Here is a 22881-nt window from a genome sequence, read left to right on the forward strand (position 1 = left end):
TTCTGTTTGATGGGAAGTTTGAAGAGGATTTGTGCTTGTGTCAGGCTTGCCTTCAGCAAAATACCCCAGTGTCCACTGTTGTCATTGCAAACTGCTGCTACTGGTGGACTTGGAGTCCTGATCTGCACTAAGCCAACACAAATAACCTCTGCTGAAGCTGCTGGGGTTTGCTGGAGTGTAGCTGCCGTTGCTAAAACAATGGGGGGAAGGCTGGGGACACAAAGGCACAAAATTGCCATTTGCCATTCTCCTGCTGAAACAGCCACCTCTTGCTTTAGGTGTGGTCACCATCAAATGCTTGGGGTCATAGGATTCCCTCCGCAGTGGCAGCGTTGGCCTTTGAATTACTTCAGATTTAACAAAACTCATTGCATTAATGCTTTGGGTTGGAACAATGTGTTGTGACCCTGAAGTGGTGTTAGATTTTGCAGGCTGCCAGATGTACAGGGGACTCACCCTGGGCAGAGGGGAATGCATGTGCTTTATCTAGATCAGTGCCTACTTAGAGGTGTGTTTAAAGCTGCTTTTCTTGCCAGACTGGCTCAGTATAAAGCTAAGTCCAAACGGGTAGGTGACCGAGGTGGGCAGTTGAGCAGGAAATTGGCAGCAAGAGACAAGTAACAAACTGGTTAAGGATTGCCCTGGAGAGGGGGGAGTTGGGAACACCTCAGAGAAGGGCACGACTAAAGGGACAGCGTGCTGCAGCCACTCCCTTGGGCAGACTGTGTCTCCTGTGAAGTCACAGAGGATTCCTGCTTGTGTCTCTGGAATGACAGCAGTGTGGCTGGAGAAGGCAGACAAAGCAGGGGAGAGTTTTCTCAAAGCAATGTCTCTTCTCCAGAAGCATTTGTTGCTGTTGTGTCATTCCAGATGTGCCTCTGCAATGATATCAAATAAGATAGCAGTAATGGATTACAAGAAAGCCCCCATTTAAAGCTCATGGAAAAAGGAGATTCCAACTCTACTCTTAACCCAGGTTGCTGAGAAAAGAACTGAACCTTATCCTCATTCAGCATCCGCCTCATTTGTCTTTTTCCTAACTTCTATGTTATTTTATTTTTGCCTTTACCTCTGTTAGAAATGCACTAATTTTTAAATACAATTAAGGGGACAAAATCATCAAAGCAAAAGAAAACTGTTTACTAGTAACAATTCAGCTGAGCCAGGCGTGTCCCTCCCTCCAGAGATGAACAAACACACCCTCCAGCAAAATGACAGTCTTTCTATACCCTTTATACCTGGCTGGGCAATCCGCTGGGCAATCCCTTTCCCCTTTCCCATTGCCTGGGTACTTGGGAACTTCCATTCTCTCTGACCACCAACTTTTCTGTCCCCTCCCCTCTCATCCTACATCCTTTTGGTCAGGTCTTTGACCCCTTCCCTGTCCCAGCTCACAGTGACATGTAGCAAACCAACCTGAACAAATCCAAACCACAAACAGCAACACACAGAACCAACAACTTTCACTTAATAACCTTTTGGCTTCATCTCACACACCTCATCTCTCATCTCTCACACCTCCTCTGGTATTGTTCTCTTCTTACTGATGTCTAAGTTCTAGATCAAAAAAGATATTTGCAGTTGTGTGGGCCATGGTTTCCCTGTCTCAGAGTAAAGGACATCCCAGAATTGTTTCCCACGGAGTCTGATGTAGATTCGTTGGTTTTACTTACTCCATGAATGCTCAGTCAGTGCCCCAGAGTTCTGTGACCACATGGGCACAGGGCAGTGCTTAAGGTAACTGCAGCCTGGCATTCCGGAGAAGGAAACCTGGAGAAATACATGCCAAAAGAGCAGCTTGGCTCGAGCCTGCTCTTGATCAGCTCAGAGCAGAGGTGGGTGAGCTGCTGTTTCCCCAGTGTGGCCTGAGCAGACGTGTTCACCCAGAGTCTATACTTCAGTGGGGATCAGTGTAAGATTCTCCTTCATGAACCTTCCTCCCAGCAGCTGAACCTCTCCCTTCTCTCTCTTGCCTCTTCAGTTGTCATCAGTTGCCCCGAAAAAGAGCATGTTTCAGGTTTCTCCATCAGAGATGGTATTTCAGAACTTCGTTGGTCAGGAGATCTCTGTAATGGACCTGTCTCTCATGAATACGGACAAGGTAAGTGCTGGGACGTGGAGCTTTAAGTCTGTGCCCGTACCTCCACAGCTGAAAGGGCTTTGGAAAAGGGGTCAAGGAAGGACGTCATCAGGGTACAGGCAGGTCTCCTCTCATCCTGTTTCCACAAGTGGCAGAATCATCGTTCCATGTCTTTCCTGCAGCGTCGTCGGGTGGTGAATGTCTCCATGAGGGAATCACCCTATTTCCAGCTGGTGGAGCCCAGTGATGTTTGCCGTGTCGTGCCACCGGGTATGAGTGTCCATGTCCGCGTCCGCTTCACCCCCGAGGAGAACAAGGTGAGGCTGGAGGAGCCTAAGCACAGAATTGTCTCCAAAGCCCTTGTTGTCCCTGCACTCTGGGTACAGCCCATGCTGTGAGCTTGGCTCCAGGCCGTGGGCAGGCAGCCTGCAGCCAGTCCCACCTTGGCTGTGCTGTCAGGCCCTGCACCCAGGCCTGACAGGCCCTGCTTCCCCTCGCTGCACATTCCTGAGCATTCCCAAGGGAAGAAAGATGCACAGGGAACAGTATGAAAATGATAGAGGGGTGTTGATAGATGTCTGGCCATCTAAAGGTATAGTGGAAGGGATTTCATTATTATGCAAAGTACTAGAGGAACAAAGAGGTCAGAGAGCTTTCCGCCTTTCTGACGGGCAACAGCTTCCCTGCCTCCCCCGGGGCTGGAGCAAGGACGGTGCTTTTTCACACCCTCTGTTCTCCAGCCTTGGGCTGTGCTGTCCCAGAGCACAGCTGACCATGATACGGCTGCAAGGCCAGGGCAGAGGATGTGCTGTGCCCGTGGGCCCAGCCTGGCACAGGCACACTGAGCTCTAGGTGCCCTTAGTCAGCAGGAGCTTGGTGAGCTGCAGGGGACTTGGACACCTGCCTGAAAGAGCTCGTGTAGGGCAGGTACAGCCTGCAGGCAGGCAGACCTGTGGGCCCAGAGCCGGTGGCAGCGACACTGCTGCGGCTCTGTCTTCATGCCTGTCACTGTGGTTGCTCTGTCAGCTGGCGCCCATTCCACGCCAATTGTGCTTTTGCCTGGAGGTTTGAACACCAGTGCTGAGGCCCTGGCAAGTCTGATCTCAACGCTGTGATCTGGAGGCTTGTTCATACAGAGGGGTTTAGGACATGGCATGGAAGGGAGGAAGCCTTGCCGGGAAACAAAGAGAGGCTCTTTCCAACAGCATCCTGCTACCTCTTAGCACTGTTCTGCTCGTGACATGGTTGGAGAGGCAAAGTTGGAGGGGAGTTCTGAGCAAACAGATGTTTCTACACCAGGCCAGAGGTCCAGGATCTCTTTGGGTGCTCTCATCTTCCTTTTGCTGCTTAGTCAGTTTAGCACTTTGTCCTATTCTCAAACAGAGGGAATACAGAAACCTAAAGAGGAATGTCCCATGTTCCCTAGCTCCATGTTCCTTAGAAGGGACTTAGGAATTATTTTACATGATTAAAATTGAGAGTAAAAATTGTGGTGGCCGAGGGCAGTTGTCTGTATGACCCAAGTGACACAAGAGCTTAATGCCACTGAGATAGGTTTTGCAAAGTGCACTGGTGCCTTTAAAATGTGAAATATTAGTAGAACTTAGTGTTCATTTTGGGGTGGGATTGGTAAATTGATACCCTTGAGGGGATGTAGAAAATGGTTTTTCATCTGCCATGGGAATGGCACTAAATGCCCTGTGCTGAGCTAGTTTCTTTTCCTGCAGGATTATTCCCATGAGCTCGTCTGCAGCAGTGAAAGGGAATTGATCGTTGTGCCAATTCGGGCCACTGCCACCCATCCTATCCTGGACTTCCCTGACCAGCTGGACTTCTTCCAGTGTCCAGTGAAGTGCAGCAACCACAGGACCCTGCTGGTTCACAACACTGGTAACGGGGCAGCTCATTATCAGCTGAGGACCCAGAGGTGAGGCAGCTCATCTGTCCTTGTGCAAAACACCTTGGGGTGATAACAGAGTTGGGGAAGAGCAACAAAAGGAACCAGAGCGTGGGAGCTGCTGCCCTGCTGCCCTGGCTGGAAATGGGCAGGATGGATGGCATCTGCTCTTGCTTTCAGTGTTCTTAGCAGGATTCAGCCTTTGAGCTTTCTCTGTCCCAGATTTCCTGGAGGGTGCTGGAACATGTTAGTAGCTGGCTTGCGCCCTCCTGAGCACAGACAGCTTCTGAAATGGTTACTCACCACTGTCAGCCAAACAGACCCATTCTCTGGGAGGACACAGGCTTTCCAGTGGTCCCTGCATCAGATGCCCAACATGAGCTGTGTTGCAGGCAGCTGGTGCAGTTCCTGTTACTTAAAGCTGATCTGATTTCCCTTGTCAGCTGAGGGCATCAGTCCCCTCTTCTGTTCCACGATGAACCTTTGAAAGCCAGTTTAAAATTTCAAACAGATGATTTAACTCTCTGAATAAGGTTGTGCCCCCTTTCATTGAGATTTCTTTTTAAATACTCTGAAGTTTCTGTGTTTCTGCTGTTTTTTCATTTTGGTTTGTGTTAAATGTTTGTCGAAAGATCATGAATTCTTCATTGGGAACTTTCATAAAGGTCGAGCTCCTCTAATGCCTATCAATATACCACATGCCCATAGGTATATGCACAGGTGTATTAGAAACATGAGACATTTAGTGAATATAGAAGATAAAAGTATAGAATAACTTTTGCTGGAGGGGACCTCTGGAAATTGTCTGAGCAAATACACTGCTCAAAGCAAGACCAGTGTGTCCGGGGATACAGTTAAGTTTAACTGTAGAGCTTGTGTCCTTGGGTCTTGGGGAGCCAGGTCTATATGAGAGATGACTGCTCCAGCAGTAACAGAGGAGTCTGGTGGGTACAGCCCGGGGTGGGATGTAGGAGATGCAAGGGCTGATCTGCACTCAGTTTTTCAGCCCTGACAACTGAGTCCTGCACTTGGTTGGATCCTCTTCTCCTGATAATTTGAAAATAAGAAGATACTTCTTCTTTCTCAGGCAACCCCTGAAGTCACTCCCAGGAGTGTTATTCCCATCCTGCCACCTGAGGGCAGGAGTATGCAACATGGGGCAGGAGTGGGAAGGGAATGGAATGGAAGGTAGTGCTGAAGTGTGGCCAGGGACTCCCTTAACTGGCAGCTTCTCTGTTCTGCTGAAATTTCTGGCAAAAGAGTAAGAAAAAACTCCTGTGCCTTGCCCACACCAAGCACTGATCCCCCAAGCCCCAGCAGAGACCTGCAGCAGTGCTGGCTCACCCTCGGGGCAGATGTGGGAGCTCGTACAGTAATCCGGCTCTGGGGCTGCTGGGGCCTTGTCTTTCCTCCTCTCTCCCCAAAGTCTCACATCCAGCACATAAACATTGCTGGCCCAAGGCTTCTCCATCAGCCACTAGTGATGTTCTCACTAGTGGTAATGGAGCAGGTCAGGCCCATAACTGCAGCAATAGGTCCTTAGTGAGCAGAACCTGAAGCAAGTTCATCAGCTGTCACTACTGACATGAATGAAATTCAGCTTGCCAGATGTTCTCTATATTTTTGTGTGTGATAAATTCATCACCCAAGTCCCCAGAACACCCTTTCTGTGGACAGACTGACCACCAGCAAAGCACTGAGGAACTTTTGTTTCCTCACTGGGGCTGTGGAAGCACATTTCACCTGAGCTGTCCCTGAGCATCAAAACACGGAGTCTTGTGTTTGTCACCTGGTGACCAATCCTAACTGCTCCTGTTAAATCCAAAGTGCACCAACACATTTGTGTAATTATTTCCAACACATTGCACAGAGTTTGTCTGGTGGGCCAAGCAAACGGTTACCAGCAACCAGACTTGACAACCCAGAGTCCCAGACTGCATTGCTGGTAAATACACAGAAACCTCCTGTTCTGCCTCCTTGATGTGCTCCTGCTAGTGGTGCTTCATTTAGCTGGGATTGGATCCTTCAGACTGTAAATGGCATCCTCCTTCTGGGTCTTGTTTCCATGTCACTGTGTTGCTCTAATGTGCATTTGCACTCTTTCAGAGTTTTGATTGCTCCATTTCCTAGAGCAGCTTTCATTGAAATGCTGATAAAATGTGCCCTTTTTAGGCTAAATCAGGATATTTTCGAGATGAAATAAACCAAAGAACCACATTGCAAATTCAACAGTAATTATTCCTTGGTCTTCAAGGAAAAGTTCCTTCTCCCTGTCTGATTCCTGGGCTGTAATCTCCCAGGGCAGGTAGTGCCCTAACATTTGCACCTCTTGAGATGAGGTTTATAGGTAGCAGGAAAAGAGAAATTCCTGAAGCAATCAGTGTCAAGTTATGCATGCAGATAGCTCTTAACCAAATCTGCGCTTTTCACAAACCATTCTCTGATGGGATTGCTGGCAGTCAGAGGGCTGGATGCAGAGTATGGGGGGGATGAGGTCATTTTATCCCACAGGATCTTCTGAGGGCTGGATCTGCTCAGAAGTGGGTCAGTAGCTGTTTCTGATCCTGGCTGTTCCGTCTGTCTTGGCTGTAGTTTGTTTGCTCCCTGCTTGCCCAAGTGAGCTGAAGTGACCTGCACTGCAGAAGGAATATCATGCCCAGATGTCCCCCCAAGTCCTGATCCCTCTCTTTGTGTTGCAGTCCTTTCTCCGTGGTTCCAGCTGAAGGAATTCTGGGCGCTGGTCACACCATGCAGGTGACAGTGGGATTTCACCCGCTGACGAGCGGTGGCCATTTCGGGTCCCTGGTGGTGCGCTGTACAGGTGAGTGCTGGGCAATGCATGGGACACAGGACAGTTCTCCACCATCATTCTCTGTTCTGCCATCCCTCTCAATTCCCTCTAGATGCATCTCCTCTGTTCCAGCTCTACCCCAAAGAAAACTGAGAGGTGGTGTTTAAATGGTTGATAAAGTGGATCCCTTCTAACAGGGCTAAGATTTTTGGAATCCTGTGTTGCTGGGAGTTGCTGAGTGGAGGAAGGAGGAACCCTGATTCTCCACTACCGCGTGGCTATGCCTGGGTGAAGTTTTATTTTACTCCTGGGCAGTGCTGTATGTGAGCTGCGAGGTCTCCATCAGACTCTCTCCAACGCAGTGTATTTCTTGCACACCTCTGTCCTGTATGCTGCTTCTCCATTGGCTTGTCACAGGCCCTTTTTCTACGTTGCCCTCTACACATATGTGTAGTTTCTGTCTAACAACATTTTCAGGCCCTCGAGTTCCTGTTTGGTGACAAATCAAGACAAATTTTCCCTCATCCCCATTTCCCAGGCCATTCATGCTGTTGCGAACTTCTCGCATCTATCTCCCATTTGATTTCTAGACAGAGGAATCCCATTCAGGCTTCATACAGAAGCTGCTTTGTACTTATCAATCTTTCCTTTGTCCCGTTTTTATTTAATCGGAAATGCTCCAGTTTGGTTTTTGAGATCAGAACAATATAAAATATTTCAAGACTGATGGGGCTGTGGGTTTGGACAGGGAGATGACGATGATGATTTTTATGGTGTTCATTTTGTAGTGGTTTGTCATATTGCAGAGTCAAGCGGGTTGTGTTTCCTCTCCTGTGTCCCCTCCTGCTGTGGGCTGTCACTTCACCTGTTCCTCTGGGTCTCCTTTTTCTGCCCACATGCCCCCAGGCATATTTGCTTGTCAGCAACAAGGGATCCAAGGGATCAGGAGAGGCAGGAGTCTCGTGGGATGCGCAGGGGAGACCTCGGCAAGCCAGGATTGACCAGGGCTCCTCAGTGTCACCTGGAGGACTTTGATGCAGAAATCCCAGTGATCTGAGTGGGTCACCTGAGCACATCTGACAAATCCCACTGTACATACTGTCACCTTGGGGCCAAATCTCTACAAACACCTCGGAAATAAGGTGGTTAAGGAGGTGCCCAGGACATCCTCACGCCGTACAGACAGAGCTGTCAGGATGTGATAAATGTGCTGATCCATGGAACTGCTAATACAGCTAAAAGCTGTGACACTTTCTTCTGTGACCTGTGGTTTGCTCTGTTCCTTGTGCTTCCATCAGCCAGGGAGCTGAGCAAAGACTCTTCTTTGCTTTGTTCCAGGTGAAAAAAGTATTCACACAAACCTTCAGGGAAAAGCTGTAGATGTCAACATCGAAATGAACACAAATTTCGCGAAGGTTGAGAAGACTTTCATCAACATGTCAAAGCACGCAACCGTGTTCATCAGAAACAGAAGTAACATCACAGCACAATTCCAGTGGAAGGCTTTTCCATCTGAGGAAGATGAGAATGAAAAGAGGAGGAGGTTGGTTTGAAAGATACATTTCAGTGAGATACATAGCCCAAGACTAAAACTAATGTATTGTCTCAAGGGGGTGTTGGTGCTTTTGAATGATTTAGGCCACGTAAACCATCCCTGGCATTAGGATGTGTGTCCCTGGGCCTCAGGAGCCCAGCACTTAGCATTCCGGTTCCATTTATACTCCAACCAAGGACAGTATTTTGGGAGGGAAGTGTTGATTGCAATGACTGGATTTCCTCAAGTTCTAACTGGGCTTTTGCCTCTTTGATCTTCTTCCTACATGACCTGGCAACATCCGTAAACATTTCCTGAGTTGCCAGCCCCTCTTTCCAAAGAAAGAAAGCCCCTCACCATCACATAGGTTCCATTTAATATTATGCTATAGCCTAGGAAATATATATATTTATCACACTACTATTTCCAAGTTTTGTTAATAGCAGAAATAATAAAAAAACTATATTCATACAGCAAAGTTATTTCAACATTACACATATAGCATTCATTTTAATATTTGCGAAAAGCCAACAATACAATATGTATTTATAACACTGGGGAGCTGCTGCTCCTCCCCAGGTACTTTGCTCTCCTGCACTTCTACTTCTCTCTGCAAATCTGTGCCTCGTTAAACAACCTGCTGGCTTTGTCTCACCCTGTGCCTGCAGGCAGTGTGATTTGCTGCAGCCATCGCCAAAGGTCTGGCTGCAAACCTTCCTGGAGCAGAAAAGAATAGAGAGGGAGAAGGGCTTTTGTGAAAATCGGGTTGCCCTCCTGGATAAGAAGGCCAAGGAGGAGATAGCAAAGGTGCAAGAAGACCCCATGCTGTTCTCCGATGACATTTTTTCCATTGAGCCAATAGTAAGTGACAGTTGAGAACCTCATTTTCCTCCTCTTCCTCCTCTTCCTTCTTCTCCTCCTCTTCCTCCTCCCACCCACCCTACCCCCGCCCCTTCCCCCGGGTGCGGTCACTCAGCAGGTCCTCAGCTGGCTCGGTGTGCTGAGAGGGAGGACATGGAGTTTCTGGTGCGGCTGCAGAGCTCGCTGCTGAAAGCATTTCTGCCCCCCAGGCTCAAGGCAGGGCTGGGAGCCTGACAAAGCTGAGCTCTGCTGCCAGGGCTCGAGCTCAGGGCACTCCGTGTCCTTGAAGTGTCCACAGGGAGCAGTTTTTGTAGGTAGGAGCTCCCCCGACGCGTTCTGCTGCGTGGGGTTCAGCGGAGGGTGTTGGAGCACTGCCAGTTCACGTATGGACCCGAAGCATGCAAGGGTTCACTGGGAAAAGGAGGCCAAATTCAGCCCAAGGTTAATCATAGAAATGCCTGTCCCTTCCTCTAACCATGACTCGCACTGTTTGTGAGTCTCCCAGTGTCATCTGTGAGCCTGGACACAAGGGTGGGAGGTTATAATGGGCATTTTGAGTTCTCTTGCACACAGAGACAGAAAACCTTTTCCTTTTCTCTTTATGCAAGCAAACGCCCATGTCCTCCCATCAGCCAGAGCCCTGACCCTGAGGATTGGCATTGTGAGCGATGATGAATGCCTGGTGTCTGCACAGTGCAAAATCCCTTCTCATCCTGGAGTAAACCCTAGAACAATCCCAGCCTCTGCTTTCTTTCAAAACAAGTCAAACTGATATTTTTATTTCCAAGGAAGGGGATCATGTTTTTGGTTACTCCTATGGCCCATCTAAGGCCAAGAGCCACCAGTGCACAATGGCAGTTAGATACCACTGTAGCTGACTGCAGCATGATGTGACCAGGAGCTTGTGTCAGAGCAGCAGGAATATTGTGGGGACTGATCAGCTGAGCATTAAGAGCGCCCAGTGGTGCGTTGAGCTGGGTTTGGAGTGTTTCCTTGGGCTCCTTATGTTGTTCGCTCATCACTGATGCTCTAAAGAAAGGCTTACAGGACTGGTTGAAAACAAGAAGTGTGAAGTTTGAAGATAAATGTTTTGATGTCTCTTTCTGTTTCAGGAGGGAGAGATTGGGCCATATGGTTCAGCTGAAATCAAGGTGACCTTTAAACCCCGGGAAGCACTGGAGTATCAAAGTGTGGCCTACTGCGACATCTCAGGTACAGCTCCTTTGCCCTGCTTCTCTCACCCACAGTGAAGCCATGGAGCAAGCCTGAGCCCACTGGGCTCCCGTGTAACTGCTGGGAAGAGTTCCTGGTCAGCAGGGCAGTGCTGGCACATCCCCAGTGTCCCTGCAGCTTCCAGGGAGTCTCCCATGCAAGGCCAGGGCTCGGAACACCTATGTCTGGATTACTGATCCCAGAACAACCCAGGCAGTGCAGGGAGATGTTTTCATGGCATGGCTTTGCCAGCATTTCCTCAAAGGCCAAGGAGCTACAGAGCAGAACAGCTTTAGTGAACAAGCACTAAGCCCCTCTAGACCACTGACCTCCAGGATGGGTGGATCCATCATCAGGCAGTCGGAGCTGAGTTAGAAATGTGCTCCCTGAGCCTGGATCACCTCCAGACACCACCAGGCCAGCGGAGGCTGAGCCCCGCTGAGCCCAGGGTGTTGGTAGAAGGACCACCCTTGGCCAGCACCTGCTTCTCTCCCTGTGTGGGAATTGTCACCTTGCAGCTCTCAGTCTGTGCAAACAGAACACAGTGCCGAGTGTCAGAAGTGGAGGACAGCAGTCCTGTGCTACTGGGCTAGGTGGTTTGGCAATTGCTGCCTGCCAATTTGCCAGGTGGCAATTGCCAAACTCCTGATGAGCTTTGTGCCTTCACTGAATGGATTTCAAAGCTCCTCTAAGTGCATGGGGAGGAAACCCTGGAGTCATAGTATGTTAAGGATGGAATGGACCTTAAAGATTGTCTAGTGCCAAGGCCACTGCCACTAGACCTCCCACTAGACCAGGTAGCTCCAAGCCCCATCCAGCCTGGCTTTGAACACTTTCAGGGCTGGGACCTCCACAACTCCCCTGGGGAACCTGCTCCAGTGTCTCACCACCTCACAGTAAAAAAATTCTTCTTAATATCTAACCTAAATTTCCTTTCTTTCAATTGATACCCATTGCTCCTTGGCCTGTCACTACAGGACATCAGAGATGTTTTAAACTCAGCAAACTGGTGGCTAAAATAGGAAACCAGCCCAAGGAATGGGTTAGAAATCGCAAGTTAGCACCAAGGGATATCTCCTGAGGGAAGAGAAGGGTCCATATCTTCTCCTGCAGCATCAGGAGGTGGTTGCATGCAGCTCAGAGTCAGGGACTAGCATTGAGGCAGCCTGGAAAATCCAGTATAACAGAGGGAATTTTTGTACTGAAATGGACATCTCTCCCCAGGCCGTGAGAGCAGGCTGGCCCTGCGCCTCAGAGGGGAAGGCCGCGGACCCTTGGTTGAACTCAGCTGCGGTGCCCTGGACCTTGGGAACGTTGTTGTCAACACCGCCCACGTCTGCGAGGTGAGCAGCAGGGATTGGGATGGATCCTGGTGGCTCCTGAGGCAGCAGCAAGCCTGGTGGAATTCCTGGCAACCTGGGCAGTTGTGAGCAGGGAATATTTGGTGTACTGGTCAAATCTGGGGGGTCAGAAAGGTGTGTCTGTTGTTCATGAAGCCCCAGTGCCTTCTTTTGGGCAGCCTTCCTTGGGGATCAGCTGGGAGGCTTCCTGCAAAACAACCCCTTTTAACCCAACACTGGGTCAAAAAATCGCCTGTTCAGGGGCTTTTGTGGCAGCACCAGACACAAGGCACCTTTGTACTGGGCTGTTCAGAAGCAGCTGGGACAAACTGGCTACGTTTGAGCTTCAGTCCACCGCAAACAATTTTCAGTCAAGTGTCTCCTGCTCATTCCTGGAAGTCACAGGAAAGCCATCCAGCCTCCTGGCTCAGTGCTGGCCCTTGCAAAGGGCTTGGAAGTTCTTTCCCTTGCTGATCAGTTCCCCACCATGCTTCAGCCGTGTTGCATCTCTGGCTCTAGAAAGGGAAAAGTGTTCCTGGGAATAATGCAAAGGATTTTTCTACCTATGTGCCCCTCGCCAATAGAGTCAAGTTTGCAAAAAAACCAAAACCAAAACCAAACAACAACAACAAAACCCCCAACCAAACAAAAAAAAAAACAACCCCAAAACAAACAACAACAACAACAAAAACCACAGCAACTGAAAGAGGTAGAAAACGAGGCACTACATCATGCCAGACCCTTTCAAAAGCTTGGTTGTGGAAGGGAAAGACACACTGAGTTTTCTTACCAAAAGATGGTGCTGTCTATACATTTTGATGCTGATGCCTCATTCTCAATGTATTGTTTCCATGATATGGGAAAAGGTGAATGAGTAGATATGGTACTGCTGGAGCTGTGCTGACTGGGGCAGCAGCAGCTCTGTGGTGATTCACTACACAGCTGCAATCACCCCACGTTGCTCTCAGGGCCAGGTCTGAATGAGCTTGGTGGTACTGACGAGAGGTGGACTGCTCTGTGTCCGTGGGATAACCCCAGGGTGACTCCAGCTATGTGGAATTACCACTGCTTTGCATGAAAACCCAAAGGGAGAACTTGTCCTGTTGTATTTTTTTGACTTTGCCATCCAGCAACATAAAGCATCTTCTGCCTTTTCTGGGTGTTAATTGTGTCATTAGAAAATAACGCCCAAGAAGGGAAGATTCTACATGTATTTTCATTTTGCTTTCTTGCTGCTGCAGGTGAAACTGATTAACCAAGGACCTATTGATGCTCCTTTCACCTACATCCCTTCAACTTCAAAGAAGGGCTGCTGCTTTGGGTTTGTACCCAAGGAGGGCCTCATTGCACCAGGTGGGATCCAGACTATTCGGATCTCCTTCAAAGCCACCATGTTGGGGCGGTTTGAGGAACCATTCCAGTTCCGTGTGGCTGGATCTCCTACACCTGTGATCCTGACCATCAAGTAAGGACTCTGGGAGCTTACTCTGGGTGGGCACATCTGTAGCTGTCTCTGGGACATCCCCCACCTAGCTCATTTTGGGGCCGGGCAGAGAAAAAAGGGGGTTCCTGAGGTCTTAATATCTGCTCTGATCCTGGCATTGCCTTAGTGTGGGGCTGCCTGCTGCCCCGTGTGGTACCCGGGAGCTGGAATGACTCCTCCCTGCAGGGATCTCCCTCTGCCTTGGGCCATGGCAGGCAGTGGCATGGATCAGCTTTGGGCAGTAGCTGCTCTGGGATGTCCCCCCTGAGCACCCAGCAAGGCCCCCAGGGCTTTGGAGATGGGCCAGCCTGGGTGCTTCTCCACCAGTAGCAGTGTTTTTAAAAGCTTCTCTTAATAATCCATCCCAAATGGGCAGCAGCAGCCTCAGCTCACCTGTCAGGCCATGCTGGGGGGGACAAGCTGTGCTCCCAACTCCTATGCAGAGTGCTCTGGTACCTCCTTTCCAGAGCCAGGAAAAGGCTGATGTGGGAGACAGGGAACTGTGCAGCAGGAACTGTCCCAAGGACATGGGCTTCATCCCATAATCCTGGCCTGCGATAGGGAGAAGGGGTGATGATGGGGGAGGCAGAGCTCAGTCCTCAGGACCACAGCAGCACGAGGGCTTGTCCCTGCTGGCCTGAGGCGTGGAGAATGTAGTGTAAGCAGGAAAGCTGATGCTGGCTGCTCTGGAGCTTTGGAGCTAGGCTGCTGCTGTTGGGAGGCACTGAATCAAGGCAGTAAAGAAAAAAATCTGCAGTCAATTATACCAATAAGATAAAGGAGATGGATAAAAAAGAACATGAAATTTATTACTTAGCAAGAGGAAAGTGTTGAGTAGGTCTGCCCATAGTAGAGGAACAGTTGTGCTGGCTTTGTTTTTGGAGGAAAAGTGCTGCTTTTTTATTTTGGAAATCAAGAGGAAACCTTTCCCCATCAAAAAATTGATTCTCCTCTGTCCCTTCCACAAACTGGTCATGCATGGGATGTTATTGCATAAGCAGCTTTCTCCGTGAGCAGGAGCAGGTGTCTCTTGCTGAGATGTGTAGAGCAGAGCCAGGGGCAGACCTGTGAACACAATAGGAGGCACAGTTCACTGGTCCTTGACTTTTAACCAAAAGGCAGGGTGCGCATTGAGGGGCATCAACCATGAAATAAACTCGTGAGTGTTGTGCAGCTTCAAGTGCTGATTTCAGTGAATATTGGTGACTTTTGGAGTGTCTGCTGAGTTTAAGGACAGGTGAGGAGGTGTGGTGGATTCAGGACACCCATGTTTTGTTGTTTAAGCTACTGCTCTTGGCTGTGCCAGCTGGTGCACTAGTGACAAGCTGGTCCTTTCCTCTAGGATTCATCTGTCCACTGTGTAGAACTGTTGCTGCTCTTTTCAGAGGATGTTTGGGGCTCCCCTGGCTTCATGTCTCAAAACTGTCATGTCTGGGTGTGGTTTCAGGGTCCCTCATGGGACCACCAGCAACTCGGGGGCTTTTCCTGCCTGCCCTGCATCCAAAGCCCCATCAGTGGCTGTGGGCTGCTGGCCTCTTGGCTTTAGCTGCCTCCTGTGCACATGGACGCTGTGCTGAGCACATGGTGGTGTGTTGATTTGAAACCCGCGGTGCCCCTGACACCAGGTTTTGTGTCCCCAAGCCACGACAGCCGGCGCCTTTGCAATTCCCTTTAACGCAGCCATTTCCTTCTGTGTGCCTGTCATTGCAGGGGGTGTGTCACTGAACAGACTTTACACTTCGACACCGATGAGCTCGACTTCGGTGACATCTCCTTCGGTGAGTGTTCCCTGCGCTGGGACGCAGCGGGAGGGATCTGTGTGCTCCAAAATGGAGCACTTGAACATAAAAGCATCCAGCACTCCTCATGCTCTGCCTTAGCAGCCTCTTCAGGGTGTGAACTGCAGGTGCCTCAGGTAGCATTTTGCCGTTGTGGGATCAAATAGAACCAAGTATTTTCTGGTGTCTCTGCCCTGGTTTAAAAGACGGATTCTGCCAAGGAAGGCGGGAATCTTCCTGGAATGGAAAGATGACCCGCTCCCTCCAAATTATTATACCTTTGAAATTACAGGGCTTCCAGGGAAAAAAAAAAAAAAAAAAAAAAAAAAGAAAAAAAAAAGAATAACAGTTATTTGCTAGAATATATCAGGACAGCACAGACAACAACGCAATGCCAGAAGTTTCCAACCCTCCGAGTCCCGTTTTCCCCTTTGGTGTAGTTATGATCACAGGCTGGAGGAGCTGTGAGCTCTGGCAGGGCAGTGATTCCCTCCCAGCCGGCACGGGCAGGGAAGGAAGGAGGAAATCGCTGCTTTTGCAAACTACGGGCAGCAGGAGATGTGGGCACTGGCAATCGGGAGCAGGCAGAAGCGGGGACGGCGGGCAGGTTCGATCACGGTGCTGAGCCCGGCGCCAAGCGCACGACGTCCCGCAGCAGCACGCTGCCGACCTTCCCGAGCCCCGGCGGAAGGACGGGAAGGTCTGCCCCCTGCAAACCTCGGCTCCGACTTCACAACCGCCCGCGGCATCACGGCACAGCTCCCAAAGAGCCCCGGACGGAAAAGCCCACCCGCACAGCCGAGACCCCCCAAACCCCCTGTATCTCCCTTCCCAGACCGAGGCCAAAATTCACTACGAAACCTAAACTCGTAACAATGAAGTTGTTGAACGTTTTAAGAAAACGAATTGCCTTTCCTGAGCTGCTTCTTCCCCACCCTGCATCCCCACTGAGGCCCTTGTTAAGTTGCCTTTTGAATAGATGAAAGCAGAAAGGCAACAGGTAGAAATACGGTTCTGTAATAGGAGATTCATCCTGCTTAATCTGATTTCATACCTAAAGTCTCTTCAGCTGAAGGCAGCAGTTGTATTTTTGCTTCTTTTTAACTGTTGATTGTTGTCTGCATGTGGTGACCTCAGTCTCATTTGGGGTTTGACATCTGTGTTTGTCCCTTTTGTGCCTGTCTTGCCTCCCTGCTGGAGGCACTGCTGGAGCTGGCAGTGGTCACTGTTGATGGGCACAGAGAAGCTCTGGGCTGTGCCTGAAGTTGTTTTTTTCCCCCACCTGTGTTCAAATGACTCTTGGTGAGCAGGCCTGGGGAGAAGTCTTCTCCCCACAGAGCTGGCCAGCCAAGCCAGATGTCCCCTGCAGAGCAGGCTGTGGCTGGTGTCCGGGCTCTGCAGGACATCCCCACCATGCGTGGCTGTATCTCTGGCTTTCCAATATGGAAAGCAAATCTCAGAGTTAAGGTGGGGTAAACCCTTGCAGGCAGCAATCACAGTGAGTAGTATGGGTGTGATGTCCCCACTTGTTGGGTCAAGGCTCGGGTTTGCCTCCAGTTGAGTGCGCTCTGAGCTGTCACATGCCCAGTCTGTTTGGCCCAAACCAAAAGACGCCTTAAGAATTCTGCAGAGAGAAACTGCATTAGGGTGCTTTGCATCATGTTCTAGTTCCTGATTCCATCCTCACTTTCTTTTGCTGTAGCTTCTCAATGATGACTCACTGTTTATATATTTCGAAAACAGTGGGAGTGTTGGCAGACTTAACAGGCAATTTTACAGTTTGAATTTTCAGAGGAAATGCTCGGTCTCGGTGCACACTCATCAGTGAGAAGTAACTGGTGCTAGTTTGGGGCAGGTGAGGGAGCTTCTCCCCATCAGAAAGAGAGAAGCTTGCAGTGTTGAGCAGGGCTAAGAGCGGGCATTTTCAAGGCTGCAGTCTGGAATCAGTGTCAAAGGGAACTAAGTGACGACTAATTCCTCTCGCAGCTTCTCAGTGAGCTGTAGTTCAGATAATAAAGAGCTGAACTCCAATTACGCTTTCATCCTACCAGGGTATTCCCACCAGGAGTCACGACATAACTGGTGCCTAAATGGATATTTGTGTCCTTTTCCTAGGCTTTCCCTACACCAAGACCTGTCGCCTCACTAACACCTCGCGGGTGCCCTTGACGTTCAAGCTCCGCGTGTCGGACGATGGCACGCAGCCTGCTGTTAGCTGCTTTGATCAAATACGCAGCGACAGTGACCCCTCCTGGAGGGAGGGAATTCATTTTTCTGTGCTGCCCAGGGAGTTCACAATGAATCCCAGCCAAGGGATCATCCTCCCACAGGAACACCAGGATATCGAGGTATGGGAAGAGTCCAGTCATACCCACATCCACGCGGGTAGTGAGCTTTTGTAAGGAAGAATTTACTGCTCTTCTCTTCCACTAGGTGACCCTGTGTTCCAATACCGTGATGGAATTCTACCGGAAATTGCTGGTGGACCTGGAGTGGTTTGGCAGGGGAGTGGCATCACTGATCATCAAGGCCAGGTACCAGCACTTCCCTGGCCTCCCCCAGCACACTGCCTTGCACAGGGTGTGCTGGCTGCAGCTCCCAAGGAGAAGTGTTGTTTAATGACCTCATGTTCTGCCCAGCTGGACATGAGAACAGCAGTGCTTGGAAAGCAGCCTGTGGTGAAAAGCACCCCGGCTTACAGCCCAGCATGGTCCTGGGCCTTTTTCTAAGGGGACCAGCTTGCTGAGGGTCAGGGTCTGGTTCTGTTAATGAGGGCATGTGACAGTGGGGAAGTGGTTCACAGCAAGAGTGCTGAGGGCAAGATCTTACGAAAGGAAATCAGCCCTTGATGTGGCAGGTCAGCTCTATTTTTTCTCCTTCCCTCTGCTTCCCATTTTGAGCTTTGATGTTGTCAGACTTAAACCAAAAGTTGTTCTTTCTGCAGCAGAATTCCATCTTGCTATGCTGCAGTGGCTGTCAGTTTAATGACAAGAGGGATGCAGTTCCCTGGTGCTGTTCCCACTCCCAGGCAGAGCCATCTCGTCAGTGCCTGGGCTGCCATTTTTTAAAAGCAAGTGCAATTGGGGACAGTTAGTGCATGGACCTGTGGAGTGAAGGACCAGGGGAGTTGTAGGAACTGGGAGGGAGTGATCTCCCACTCTGTGGGGCAGGTGATGTCTCATGCCCTCCAAGGCTGGGGCAAACAGCTGAGTTCTCAGGCAGGGAAACAGCACCATGGGAGAGAAGGTAGTCATTTTTACTGAGACACTAGAGTCGTGTGTTCCTGGAGCCTTACTGAACATTGATCCCTGTTGGGAAGGCTCCCCCAGAGCTCATGGATGACTGGGACTGTTACAGGAGTTCCTTGCAAGTCTTGTTGGGTAAAGGAGGGGCTGAGGCAGCTGTGGGACCAAGTGCTCTGCCTGGGGCACTTGGCAGCCTCTGGGTGCTGCCTCTCAGGGTTTGCCCCTCCTTGACAAGACGTGTTTGAGTGGGAAGACTTAGAAGGCAATTTTTCACCGTAGGGCTGTTTAATGTCTATTTGACAGTGACAAATGTGTTGTGCTCCATTTCACAATCTTTGGGGGTAAACGTTCTCCATTCTCTCAGTATCTCTGATTCCCTTGGGGTCATCTCTTTGCCCAGATGTTTCGTTCCTGAGCTGCGAGTGTACCCCCAAATCCTGTGGTTGGATGAGTGCAACCTGAAGGTGCCATTGGAGAGGAAGTTCTTCATCTGGAATAACACCCACCTTCCTGGCTGCTACGGGCTTATTCCCCAGGTTTGGCATCGCATCAACCTCCTCCTCTCAAATACTATTGTGGAGATTATTAGGCGGAAAACGGTTTGGATAAGACCTTGCTGGTTAAAGATCTGCTGAGAACAGGATCCTACCTGAATGTAAACTTTTGGATGCAGCTTAATCTCCTGAGGAAACAGTTTACATTCTAGTCTTCAGGGTGTTTTCTTGTGGGAGATCTTAGAGGGCTGTGAAGGGCTGCTGCATCCACAGACACCAGTGCTTGTGCTGGCAGCCTCCTTGCAGAACCCCCTGAGAATGCTAATCCTATGATTCTTGCATCTTGTTTGTGCCTTTTACTTTTGTCCTGGGGATTTTAAAAAATGTGTGTAAGTTGCTTTTGGGATGGATGTTAAGGAGTTTAAAGTTTCGTCAGAGGTCCCTCTGAAGCTGGATTTGATTCTGTCCCTTCTAGGAACCCAAGGAGGACTCTCCTGTGCTCTACTCCAGCCCCAAACCCTGTGGGATTGTCCAGCCTCGGAGCGCTGCAGAGATTCCAGTTACGGTTGAAATCCAAACATTGGGCAAGCATTGCACCAATGTTTGTATCGGCGTGTTTGGGGATGCAAGAAACCCACTGGTGAGTGTGTGCCTTTGTGCAACTGGTCCTGGCAGGGTGCGCAGTGTGCGGGGATTCTTCCAGGGAAAACAGGCACGGGCTGCTGTGGAGAAGGACAGGCAGGATTGGTGGCATAAACAGCTCGTGCCTTATAGGTGGCAATGTCAGTGTCTGACCCAGAAGGTAGTTCATCTAAGCTGGAATTGGGGATCATTTTAGTTAATTAATCTTTAAAATGCTATTAACTTTGGAAACACCTGTTTTAAAATGTCATCTCTCAGCACAAAAGAGAAGACTTCTGGGAAGTTTGAGCTTTCTGTAAACGAAAGGAAAGCTGGCATTTGAAGAGTAGTTGCAAGGATTTAAACTTACATTAAAACATGGAAATGATGATGCCAAATTCCCTGGATGGCACCAAACATCTGAACCTGGGCCATTGTGGCACTGCATGTAAACCAGTCAATGGGAAGGACAGGCAGTGCAGGCTGTGCCAGGGAGCCTGAAGTTTGCCTAGACACTTGCTTTCAACTGTCAGGCTGCTCTTTAAGGTTTAAAGAGGAGGGTTTCTCCCCACCGGAATAACCAGTTGTTTAAGTGTTAGCCTGGTCTTAACTAGAGATTGCTTGCAAAGCTTCTACCTTGGGCCAATAATTTGTAGTTTGAAAGTTTTTCTTACCTTAATCCTTTTCAATTTGGAGGTGAATACGTAGGTTGTTTTGTTGTTTTTTTGTTTTTTTTTTTTTTTCCCAAAGCCCAGCATTTCAGCTAGAGTGGTAGCTGTCCCTAAAGAAATAACTTGAGCAGGGTTGAGCTGTTTAAGCTTTTTTAGGTTTCCCTCTTGTGGTTTGATTAATTTTTTTCTTTTTTTATCTTTCTTGCCTGCTTTCTGGAACAGAGAACAGAACTACGGAGCCTTGAATGGCCGTCAGAAATCTACCCAAGTCCAAGGGTGATAGAGTTTGGCAAGATCCCAGCACTAACGCCTAATTCACAAAGTTTTACCCTCTTCAACGAAGGTCATGTCGATGTAGACTTCAGGCTGGAGATTGTAAGTATCTGTGGGGCTGTTTTCCAGGGAAATTGACTGGTTGACATGACAAGCAGCCGTGTCTTGGTTTTTAAATGCAACATTTCCATATTGCCTTGCATGAGAGGAAGCAGGATACTCCAATATTCCATCTGGGCGAGGCAAAAGGAACCTGGCTCTGGAGTGGTTTTAGCTGGGGCACCCCTCAGTGAAATCAGATGCAGAGATGTTGGAGCAAAAATTCATCTGGATTGTGTTGACAAGTTCACCCTTAATTTTATGGAAGGTCTTTAGCTCTGTGTGTCACAGTTTTTGAGCTCTGAGATCAAAAGAAACCTGTGGTCCTTTGCTCCTCAGAGAGCATGGGTTTCCCTGTGCTTTCCCTGTGCCATCTACATTTGCTTTGTGCCAAGCTGCTGTTCATAGTAGAGAAGAGGGTGTGAGGTCTGTCCTCAGACTGCTGGTGGGGAGGCAATTTTCACACCTGCTGTGGGTCAGGCCAGTTGGGCTGTCCACACAAAGACATGTGTGGGGGTTGTGCACCCCCCCAGCCTGTGGTCTCTGTGCCTTTGAAGAGCATCTTTGGGGACCGGCTGCAGAGAATGGCTGTTTAATATGTGAAGGCTGCATAGGGCAGAGGAGCTGGGGCTGCTCCCCTGGCAGGGAGAGCAGGGCTGCTGCAGCCAGGAAGGGCTTGTAGGCTGGGCCTGGGGCTGGGTGGGATGTCTGCTGGAGGGGGGGATCTCTGAGGGGCTTGAGGTTTGTTCTTCTCCGTGCTGGGTGTGTTGAACTTGGAGCTGGTTAAAACCTGATCCTGTGGACTTGTTTGTGTCTGTGGATAAAGCATTAGGCCATGGGGAGACTCCAGCCACAGCCTCCTGGGCCAAGGAGGAGGGGCGTGAATTTTCCTCTTGCTGCTTTTCCTGCAGTTTGGGGAATAAATGTAACCTTAAAGTGAGGGATTTTTCCAGGACAGCTTTCTCTAACTGCACAATGAAATTCTGCCTTCCACCTCTTCAGGGAGCAATGCACCTTGGCTGGGTGGGCCTGGTGTGTAAAGGATGGGCTTCACGTGCTCGTTCCAGGGCTGGACCTGCAGAGCTGTGTCTGTACAGCTGTGCTGGTGCAGGGCCTTTCCTCCCTCCTTTGGGCTGCTTCCAGCTCTCTTGGCCAATCTGTGAAGTCCATGAGAAACCAGAGGACAAGAGTTCTTGGGAAGAGTGGGCCATGCCCACAGAGCACATGTCGTCTAGTTTTTTTCCTGCTTCCAGCTCTGCTATAACCATTTAGAGGTGACTTTTCCAAAGCAGAAGGCACTGGGGCATCTCTCTACAGTGGATGATCAGTGGGAAGCGAGGGCCTCAGTCCTTTAGGGGATGTTGAGAAGCACTCATGGCCTCTTGGGAAAGAATAGTTTGGTGTTGGGGTTTTGCTCAACTGGTTTTGCAGAGATATTCTTCAGGCTTTCAGCAGTGTCCTCCAGCTGTGTGGTTTCTGGAGTGGGATTTGAGCCGTCATGACTTCCTCTGGCCCTGAGCCTTTGTGAGAAGCCAGGAGAGAGAAAGCAGCTTTCCTTGGCACGCACTCCAGAGAAAGACTGGGGAAGGAACACTCTCCTGAGGATAAGCGTCCCTTGGGTTGGGCAAAACTGGGTTAATTAGGTGAGAGTCTGTTAAAGGAGGGGAAAATACAGGTTGTATAAGCTCTGCTGTTGCCCGATACTGTAGTTCAAATTTCAGGAAATTAGGCCTTTATGATTTTTATCCTTCCCTCTTTAGTCTTTCCTTTTCTTATACCCCACAAGAGACCAGGGTGTATGGTTTCTATCCTAAATGCATGTTATACTTGTCTTACAGGTTCGTAAACCTCACTGCTGTGTTACTGAACCCAAGGAAGGAGTGATCCCCGCTAGGGGTGAGGTTCCTGTGACTGTCACAGTAACCCTGGATGACACGGGGTTTTTTGCTGATGGTATCCAGCTGTTCATTGGGAACAAGCTTTGGACCACCTCCATCCTCCAGGCTTTTGGCACTGGCAGCACAATTGTCTTTGACAAACCATTTGCCCCGGAGCTCAACTTGGGATACCAGTTCAGGTAGGAGATCTCTCCACTCCCACCTCTCCTGTCTCAACAAGGAGCAGTTTTGCTGTAGTCCTTCAGGCAAGATCTTCTTCAGTGTTCAAAGACCCTGACTCCTTCCCTGAAGGTAGAGATTCCTTCAGAAACATGGCCAGTTGAGAGTTGTTAGATAACCTGAAAAACCACTCAGAGGGAAATCAGTTGCTAAATTGCCACTGAATTGCCTTTAGTTCTAACACATCTATGTCCTCACTTGATTAAGTAATGATCTCGCAGGCTCCCCCAGAACAAAAGGTTCCTGAAATGGTGCCTGGATGAGGCCGTCCCTCCGTGTGGCTTCGGGACCAAGGGAAGATGGCATCGCACCCTTCCCTTCCAGAATGGCACCTGCCAGGCAAGCAGGGGCCCTGGGAACAAAGAGACAGGAGGGTGACGACCCC

At 49.6% G+C, this 22881-nt stretch overlaps 1 protein-coding gene across 1 annotated transcript in view; it reads left to right on the forward strand.

The window, feature by feature from the left end:
• Positions 1–22881, forward strand: part of LOC136296054 (hydrocephalus-inducing protein homolog) — a 66289-nt gene that overhangs the window by 1324 nt on the left and 42084 nt on the right. Inside the window, 16 exon segments of the mRNA XM_066194872.1 lie at positions 1982–2101; positions 2263–2397; positions 3808–4007; positions 6677–6798; positions 8107–8311; positions 8971–9163; positions 10276–10375; positions 11600–11691; positions 12912–13180; positions 14909–14976; positions 17092–17324; positions 17410–17510; positions 18622–18757; positions 19191–19355; positions 20230–20382; positions 22218–22456. Of these exon segments, the coding sequence (XP_066050969.1) occupies positions 1982–2101; positions 2263–2397; positions 3808–4007; positions 6677–6798; positions 8107–8311; positions 8971–9163; positions 10276–10375; positions 11600–11691; positions 12912–13180; positions 14909–14976; positions 17092–17324; positions 17410–17510; positions 18622–18757; positions 19191–19355; positions 20230–20382; positions 22218–22456 (2531 nt within the window).

This window comes from Chamaea fasciata, unplaced genomic scaffold, assembly GCF_029207755.1.
Source record: "Chamaea fasciata isolate MVZ Bird 193981 ecotype frontalis unplaced genomic scaffold, bChaFas1.0.hap1 SCAF_12, whole genome shotgun sequence".
Lineage (NCBI taxonomy): Eukaryota > Metazoa > Chordata > Aves > Passeriformes > Sylviidae > Chamaea > Chamaea fasciata.